General features: G+C 28.9%; 1 protein-coding gene across 1 annotated transcript; it reads left to right on the top strand.

Moving 5' to 3' along the window:
- The first annotated feature begins 33 nt into the window (after positions 1 to 33).
- Positions 34 to 8957, top strand: LOC107448207 (uncharacterized). Its single transcript, XM_016063324.4, has 4 exons — positions 34 to 360; positions 2815 to 2878; positions 6071 to 6099; positions 6392 to 8957. The coding sequence occupies exons 1-4, from the start codon at positions 327 to 329 to the stop codon at positions 6595 to 6597; spliced, it is 333 nt and encodes a 110-aa protein (XP_015918810.1). The 5' UTR covers positions 34 to 326; the 3' UTR covers positions 6598 to 8957.
- Positions 8958 to 9602: the final 645 nt, after the last annotated feature.

Genomic DNA, 9602 nt, shown 5'->3' with positions numbered 1-9602 from the left:
TACCAATTCCTTAAAAGATAGAGACCCATACGCCTCACGTATGGTCTTATGATTAGTCCACTCTACTACCGCCACCTGTACTTCGCTTTGTACGGGTATTAAATTATGCATAATAATTTGGTAACTGGCAACAAAAGTCCTAAGGCGTGTTCCCGTAGAGACGGCTGTCAACAAACTTTTGAATTGTTTTTATATTGAAATTTTTTTAAAAGAAAGTATTTTTAATGTAGAAAAGAAGTTAACTTAATAAATCTTTCGTAATCTAATAAATCGAATCTGTTTATAGACTTCAGTTTGATTAATTTCTAATAAGAATAAAGGAAAAAATGGGTATTATCTTACTTATTGTGTCGTGGATGAGTAAGTAATCAGAAGTATAATTTGTGATTAATAAATAGTTTTTGATTATCATTCGTGAATTTTTTAATTATATAAGGAAGGAAATTATCATAAATTTTGGAGTAAAGTAAACTTATCTGTATGCATGAGCGTCTAGCTTTTTTAGGGAAACAAAATTAAAATATAGAGTTAAATATAAAAATTTCACATTTGAAAAAAAGAAATTGATAAAAATCAGATCTTTTCGATAAATATATGTCAATTATTATTTTTTTAAAAATATCTTGATTGTTTTCAACTTATCTAAGTTTAAATAGCTGTTTTCTTCATTTATATTGGGAGGGGGGATCACAATACGGATGTCACCCTCGTATGTATTGAAAAATTTGTAAACTTTTTACATTTTGTTGTATGAAATTATAATTATAAAGAAAAATTTATTTTATATATTCGAAATATTTATTTGTAACTTTTTGAGTTTTAATTCATTGGTTTTAGTTGACATTCATATATTTGTCTTAAGTTAATTTATTGATATTAGTAGTGTGCTAACTACTCCATAAATGTAAGATAATCTAAGAATATACTGGTACGTAAGTATACCAAAGAGTCTACAATAAAATCTTGTCATAATTAATCAAGTTGTTAATAAAGTTTCTTTGGGTAGACTATATTTGAGGGTGCCCCTTGATTCTCGTCAAGTTGTGATAGGGGTCGATCGCAAATCTGGGCGATGTTGAAACCCAATCGTGATTCGGATTGGTTTATATTTTAGCTTTATTTTTAAATGTTCAACGGTATACGAAATTTCAGAGGTCCATTAGTTCTACGTTGGATACTGGCTGGTAAGGTAACTTTTGCTTCTGGTCTTAAAAATGACTACAGTAAATAAGATATATCTTAAGTTTCTGTACGATTTGAATAACAATGGAAAAAAAGCAGTGATTGACTGGTGTATGAATGAAGATTCAAATAGTAATAGATATAAATGTCCTGTTTGTGGTAGTTATTTTTTTCCTTTTCTTTCGGTGCTTACTCCATTATTTTTTGTTTCGATTCAAAATGCATTTTATTGGGTTTATTAATTTTGCTTATATTGGGTTCATTGCAATTTTATTAAGTTTTTGCCGATGTTTTGTTGAAATTTTCCAATGTTTTATTGAAATATCATTATGTTTTGGCAGCCATTCCAGTTTTCACGGCGTTCCGCGCAAGCAGGAATGGCGCCAAACAACATAAGTCGCCAATTTCGCCAAGGGGCACCCTCAGTATATTTTTACCATTTCTTTAATTCCAAATATTGATATTTATTTGACACATTTAGGATTGCACACTAATGATTTGTTATATGATAAGTAGGGCTGCAGGTCTGTCGCAGCGCGAATTTCCGCGAAATTATCCTCTTTTTTCCTGAAATCCACGAATTTCTCAATATGTTTTAATTTGCACGAAAATGGCTTAAAATGTGAATTTTTTTTCATTTTTAATTTATTATTTTTATTTAACAGAATTTTTAACTTTTCTGAAGCCTTAAATTGAACATGTAAAACTGATTAGATATTTAGGGGAGCGAATCAATTGCAAAATGACAAGAAAATAGTTTAGAGATAATCACTATCTTGTCAAGTAAGGTGGTCTTTCTACACTTAGGGAGGGTAAGAGACTGGTGGGATTACTTTCCTGAAGTCAGTAAGAGTACAAAGGAAATTGGAATCACAAAAGAAAGAAAATGCTATAAATCAAATCTTTGACACAAAAATCGCAACCCAGGCTATTGCACTGTGCAATGAATTTTCTACTGCCTTTCTACATATCTGGGCAATATTTCTTGGGCGGCTTCTTGTGATTTCTTAAATAGGGATAGGTTTCTTAGATGAGAGGGACATAAGGCTTTTGTAACTAGTAGTTTGTATGTAGAATGCTTGAGTTTTCAGAGCAATCACTTCTTACAAAGCAACGGTCAAGGAATCGCTTCTTGATGAAGGAAAATTTATCGAGTTTTGGAAATCAAAGACCGAACGCTATCCAAAAGTGGCAATTCCATGTTTGTCGGTGCCTACAAACAGCGTTTAAGCAGGAAGATCGTTTTCTAAGCATAAAAATGTATTAAGTGATGAAAGACAAACCATAAATGAGAATAATGTGACAATGTACAACACTTTGTACCTAAATTCTGTTAATTTTATTAAAATTATTAATATGGCTTTAAATTAAAAGAAATATTTTTGTTGTGTATTTTTTAAGCTTTTTTCATTATTTGCGCGATTTCTGTCTTTTGCATCATTTATATAGTGAACTTTCTTATGTTTAGAATCTGCTTAATTTTAAAAATTTCCCGCGAATTTCGGGTCTTTTTTCCCCTTGACAAACTTGCAGCCCTAATGATAGAGCCACTAATTAATGGTTGCTCTATAGATGATAAACAAATACCTATTGTTTTGTTAGATTAACAACAAATATATATTTTTTTCATAGTGTTCTTATTTTCATTGATTGATGGTGCTGATGTTCCTGGGGTTCCAGATGACAGAAAATTGAAGTATGTATCTGAATATTAACTTATTTCTATGCATTATAGCCATTGTAATCGATATTAAATTGTTACATTTTATTGATTTTATGTTATGAAGAACAAATATTTTGTTTTGTTCTTACAATCTTAACCCAAGAAACAATGACTGTTGCTAAACCAATGAGAACATTTTATTTTGTAAAAGTCTAATTTAAAAATAAAAAATTGGGCTCTATATTTTGTATACAATTTTGTGATCATTTAGCTTCAGTTTGAATGTATTGGGTTGGAGGGAAAGTTCTGTCGTCAATCAATAGTGATGTTTTGCAATCCATGTTGGAAAATAATCCACATTTAACAAGTCGACAAATTGCAGAAGAGTTTGTTATTCATCATACAACTGTTGGAGATCACATTAAATCTCTTGGGTTTGTGTTAAAGCAAAGTGTTTGGGTTCCACATGAAATAACGGAAAAGAATTTGTCTGATCGTGTAAGAATGTGTTCATCACATCTGATTAGAGACAATGTGGAGCCGTTTTTGGACAGGCTGGTTGCTGGAGATGAAAAGTGGAATCTTTACGAGAATATTAAGAGAAAAAAGTCCTACTGCAAACCAGGAACATCATCAGCAACAGTTCCAAAACCAAGTATCCATCAGCGAAAAGTACTGCTTTGTTTGTGGTGGGACAGGAAAGGTCCAGTGTACTACGAGTTGCAGAAACGGGGAAAAACCATCAACGCGGTTCTGTACTGCAATCAGCTAGATAAATTAAAAGCAGCTATCAAAGAAAAAAGGCCAACATTAGTGTCCAGAAAAGGAATAGTGTTCCAACACGATAATGCTCGCCCGCATACTGCAATGGTGACACTTCAAAAACTGAATGCGTTAGGATGGGAAATCCTTAGTCACCCACCGTATTCACCTGACATTGCACCATCAGATTGTTATCTGTTCAGATCTCTGCAAAATTATCTAACGGGTAAAAAATTCAAGTCTTTTGTAAGTGTTTCTAAGGCAGTTGCTGACTATTTCAATTCTAAGGACGAGAATTTCTACAAAACAGGAATTCACAGGTTACGTGAAAGATGGCAACAGGTTGTAACAAATAACGAAGCATATAAAATAGATTAATATTAAACGCATATTTTTATAAATGAATTCAAATATTTTCTTTAAAATACGACAGAACTTTCCCTCCAACCCGATAGTTTTAGTGCCTGTGGTATTCTCGCAATCCAGATACACACAAATTCTATATTTTATTTTATGTATAGATACTGATAAATATTAACACGTTCACTGCCACCGAAGCTCTAGCGCATCAGAGCGGCACCTACTGGTATGCCGATGATGCGCTAGCGCGTCGATCGCCTATGATAAGTTATATGCTCTGTGTTTAGTGTGGCTTTGGGAATTCAACGGGGAGGTTGTTTCGGCATGTTAGTGAAGCATTATTTTTTTATTTTTTGTGGTTGGTTTTCAAAACTTTTGTTTGATTTTTTTTATGTGCGTGACTGCCAATATCTGTATATTGTGCGTATTATTTACAAATATTTTCAGTATTGTTTCATAAATGGTACTACATATACTTGAATGGTATTCCGTTTTATTCCTTTCAAGCTGCTATTTTATGCAATATGCCAGTAATTTCGGAGAATATTGATCACACACGCTGGAGCGTCAGTGGCACTCACGAAGACACGTTAAGTCTGTGTGCCATTGACACTTCAGAGTGTCGGAAAAAAAAAAAAAACGTTGTCTAAACAGGAAAATAATATGCTTCTTCGTTTTTCTGGTTTTCCTAGGAAAATATAAGGAACATTTAAACCATTAAAACCCTGTTTTGTAATCCGGCTTCTGAGGATGGAAATATCATTTTTAGTGGCAGCGAATGTGTTAAGCAAGAGATCTTAAGTAAATTACCTTTTTTTCCTTTTCATGTTGATAGCTATGCTACATGAATTCTATTGATTATAAGCTAATTAGTTTTCCTTTTTACATTTTCTCCACTTGTTTACCACATTTGGTTTCCTAAATAAGGCAATGAGTAGAAATACTGATATTATTTCTCTCATAAGAGTACTAAATTCAGAACAAACTGTTATGCATCTGCACCAATTTTTAAGGATTTTTTTTAAATTTGGTGATTTCTTACAATAATCTGGCTTCAGTTGTAACGTAGTTAGGTATTACTGAGATGTAATTAGAATTATGGGGGAATCGGACATATTGAATGGTGTAGGTGTATTAGTGAGAGATATTTGATATTTTGATGATGTATCTGACAATTTTGTAAATAAACAGATCGTAAGATTGTATTGTAGGTGGATATTTAAGATTTTGATGAGTTATGTAGCTGATTTCTAATTGTATAGATGGGAAGAGAAGATTATTGATGTTTTGAATTTTTTCTTAGTGTTTTGTTTTTCTACGCAATATTTTTTTCAGAAATTTAATTATTAAAATGTGGTGTTTGGATAAAATGTTGTGTTACCCTTTTTTCTTCGAGATGAATGTTTTATTAGCCATAATTAGGTTTTGCAAAGCACAGCTGCCAACTGTACTGGATTTTCCAGTAGACTACTGGATTTGCTAGTTTCTCCTCGTTAAAACCAGGTGTAATAAAAATTCTCCCAATTTTTATACTTTTTAGAAAATTCCCTAAAATTGAGTAAGTTTCTTAATTAATTAGTAAATTGCCTATTAGAGTTATGAGTTAACAAAAATTGAAATAAATATAAGCTCAAATTTACTAATATATATTAATTTACTTGTATTATAAATAATTTAAAAATACTTCATATTTAAGCAACATGTAAATTTAGTTTAAAGTAATGACTATGGGGCTCTTTATAGTTCTGTGCCTAGGGCTCCCGTATTTCTAGATCAGGATTTGGTGCAGATGCATAACAGTTCCCTAAATACTTGATATATATATGTGAAGTCTTTTTCATATTTGTCCATTTTGTGCTTGCCAATTTTTCTATTTATTTTTTAAAATTAAAATAATTTTTTTAAAATTTATTCAAAGATTATGTCAAAATTAATGTTTTATTTTTTAAAATTATTGGGTACAAATTTTGATTACAAAATTGTTAAACTATAGATCATCATTTCATTATTATTAATGAAAGATAACTATTTGAATTTTAAAATTGTTTTAAGGAAATTTTGTGCTACAAATATTATTAAACTAATACTTATGTTTCATTTCAGAACTAAAATTAGCCGGGGATCTGGGGTTGGTAAGTTTTTTATTTAGTAATTTTTAATGTCATTTAAATTTTATTTAAGGACTATTATTTGTTTAACTCAAAATTTATTATTTTCTTTAAATATGAGAAGTTAAAATATAATTTTATGTAAGAAAGGCTTACAAATTTTTTTTTGGAGAAAAAACTTGTAAGACTTTATTTTAAAAATTGCATTATTTGTATGCCTATAAAATTTTCTATATATACTGAATATAAAAAAATTGAAAACCAGTTTTATATTTTCTTTAAAATAATTTTTTAAAAAATGTTTTAATTTTTATAGGTGTTATACCATTTGGATACATTGTTCTAGTACTTATTGCCTTTGCACTGTTTGTTTTCTTGATGGGTTTGGCATTGTTTTATAAGAGGGAAACTGGAATATTTGGCATATATTCTAATTATCTGAAAGCAAAGAAAAAACCATTCAATATTGAAGGATCAATACGTGGAAAGGAAAAAACATTGTTTCTTAGCACTCCATATTAAGGGTTTTCAGGGCAGTTTCATGTATACATTTTCCAGAATGATCTATTATTTACTCATGTCATACTTCATCTGTTATTTATTCATATCATATCTTATGTATTGTTTATTCAAATCATTTGAATTATTGTGATTAATAACAAGAACTATGTGCAGCATCTATTTTGTGGATTTTTAGGGAAGCTTTCTTTTTTTATGGTGAATATTGTAAAATGTTTCTCCAAATTTTTTATTTAGTCCTTTGATTTCCCCCCCCCCACTTTAAATAAGTTTAGTAGATGTAGTGTATATTTAAGAGAAAAAAGTCCTACTGCAAACCAGGAACATCATCAGCAACAGTTCCAAAACCAAGTATCNTCTTTTCTTAAACTTGGTATCAAGTTTGAAAAATTTATCAGTTCTAGAACATTTTAGTGCAATTGAACCTGTTTTCAAAATCTACTCCCCCCCCCCCTCAAAAAAAAGCTGACTGAATGAGCCTTGAATGCTTTCATTAAACTTTTAAAAGGAGCCTAAAGCTTGATAATTAAAATTATTTCATTACTGTAAAATATTACAAGATTATGTTTTGTCTACAGCTCTAATTACAGGCTTAGAATCATTTTATAATTTTTATTGTAATTGTGCAATAAAAATTTTTAATTTTCAAATGGTGATTTGTTAATTTTTAAAGTGTATCTATATTTAAAGTCATCTGCCATTATTCTATAAGTTGTTGAAACTTTTTGCATAAAAACAATAGCAGTGCACTAAATAAAAGTGACATGTATTGTGAGAAAATCAATACTATTTTTAAAAAGACTAGTATACATCTTATAAATTTAGCACCATTGTATGTGAAATATTCTTTTTATGATCACATTTTTTTTCCTTAATGATAAAGGAATTTCATAAAAATGCCACTTTGAAATCGAATTGTGTCTCTTAGATTTATTTGATGAAATCTAGAACCCCGTCCATATGTTTAACAAGTTAGTGCCTGTAAATTTTTCTGTGTATACTGGCATTAATAAGTACACTTGAAGATATGAATTATTGGATATCCCCAAACCAATTGTATTATGCTTCAATTTTTAATTTATTGTGAGTTATTGATAAAAAAGAAGTGCAATTTGTTATGATGTGTAATTTGTTATAATTTATAAAAAAAAAATAATGTAGACTTTTCTAGAATTGATGTATTTATATATATAGTGAACTCCTGATGGATTCTCCGCAGAATTAAATGGCAAGACAATTTATGATGAGTTGATTCTGCAGATAATGCACAAAATGTTCAATGAAATATCTATGTATTTGTATTTTAAAGTGTTAAAATAATATCTTAACTTATTTTCTTGTTGTTTGTTAGCGTTTTCAAACATTATTTTGGCATTGCAGAGGAATAAAATATATTAATCATCAACAATAATATATATATATGGAGTTTGCAGTTAAGAGTTGCAAGACAGCATATTAAGTAGAGAAAATATCATACATAATCTTACGAGTACAAAATATGAAACAAAAACTTACACAGACAAATTATTGTGCATCAGAATCCCTAGTGGATAAAATATGGCATAGAATTTCACACTAATAAATTAGCAGACGACAGATTCTCTTATGAACAAAATTGTTGTTGCATTTATTAAAGCATTTTGTATGTGTGAAAGTAAGTCCAAGACATTATCTGTAAAGCAGATAATCGGGAGTTCACATATAATTTTGTTATGCATATATATTTCTATACAATTATATATATTAAGTATTTTAAGCCTTAATATAATAAGTAACTGTGATATATGCAACACTGTTTTTTAAAAAAATATATTAATGTGGATTTAAATTAACTATTTTTTCTGTGATATATCTTCTGAAGTATTTATTTTATTGAGAATATCTTTCAACTAATTTTTTATTGATGATCTGAAACTATTAGTTTATCGTAATATTTATTGCTTGAATAGTTACTTTCTTGGATATACTTTATCATTCCACAATGTGTGAGACAATTTTCGCATGACCTGGTGAAAAGAAATTGATTCTAATATGATAGTATTTATACCCAAGGCCATGTTAATTGTTATAACATTTATAATGATTGCATCTAGTGTTATGAAAATGTTAAGTGTCCTTGGTGCTATTTTTTAATATTTGTGGTATGAATAATATAAATTAAGATGTTTATCTATTTAGATGGCTAGATAATTTTCTGCTAAGTATTGTTGCCATCAAGTATCACAATAGTTTTATTTTTTATTATGTTGGTTGTTTGGTTAGAATCTTTTGTATTTATTTTTATTATTTGGTAGTTGTTGGAATTTAAAATATTTATTTGTGGTTTTTATATTGCCTTTCTAATAAAAATTTTTTTAAAAGTGTTTTAGTGTCAATGGTTACAAAATGCAATAATCATAAAAGCTAAATAAGAGCATTTAAATAATTTTGAAACAGGATAAATGAACAATAACCCTTATAAAATATTAATCATGCTTCAGTAGTTAGGAAATTGCTATTAAGTTATGAGTAAAAAATTATCAGAGAATTAAATAAAAAATTTTTTTTGATTGTTTCAAACAGTTTTTTGTAAAAAATCTATAATACATTGGGTGCATAGTCAAATTTTCCTACAAAAATTAAGCCCCTTTTAAATACTTTAAAAGCACAAAAAAAAATTTTTAGGCATTTTTTTTTTAAATAAAAAAAAAGAATATCATAATTAGGATATGAATCCTAAGAAAAATATTTTCTACTGATAAAAGTTCATCTATGTGTTTTTAAAATGAACAAAATGGCAAAACTATTTTAGATTACAAAACTTACCGACTCTATCATGATGATGTAATAAGTTTCTAGCAGAAAACTCTATTTGCCACAGAAACACATTTTACGCACATTTATAAATATATTTGTTGTAGAGTAACGTGTTTAAGTTTTTAAATTAATAATTACGTTACTAAATTATGTAAAAAAAATTAATTTTATTTTTAAATTTATGAAATTAATCATTAATATTACTAAGCACA

Source organism: Parasteatoda tepidariorum, chromosome 6 (assembly GCF_043381705.1).
Source record: "Parasteatoda tepidariorum isolate YZ-2023 chromosome 6, CAS_Ptep_4.0, whole genome shotgun sequence".
NCBI lineage: Eukaryota > Metazoa > Arthropoda > Arachnida > Araneae > Theridiidae > Parasteatoda > Parasteatoda tepidariorum.
This window is presented reverse-complemented; position numbering and strand designations above follow the sequence as displayed.

Excerpts from the sequence above, each read along its gene's own strand:
- LOC107448207 (XM_016063324.4), top strand. The coding sequence starts at position 327 with ATGGGTATTATCTTACTTATTGTGTCGTGGATGA. Across the intron at positions 361-2,814 it reads ACTTATTGTGTCGTGGATGA|TGTTCTTATTTTCATTGATT; the intron begins GTAAGTAATCAG and ends TTTTTTTCATAG. Across the intron at positions 2,879-6,070 it reads CCAGATGACAGAAAATTGAA|AACTAAAATTAGCCGGGGAT; the intron begins GTATGTATCTGA and ends GTTTCATTTCAG.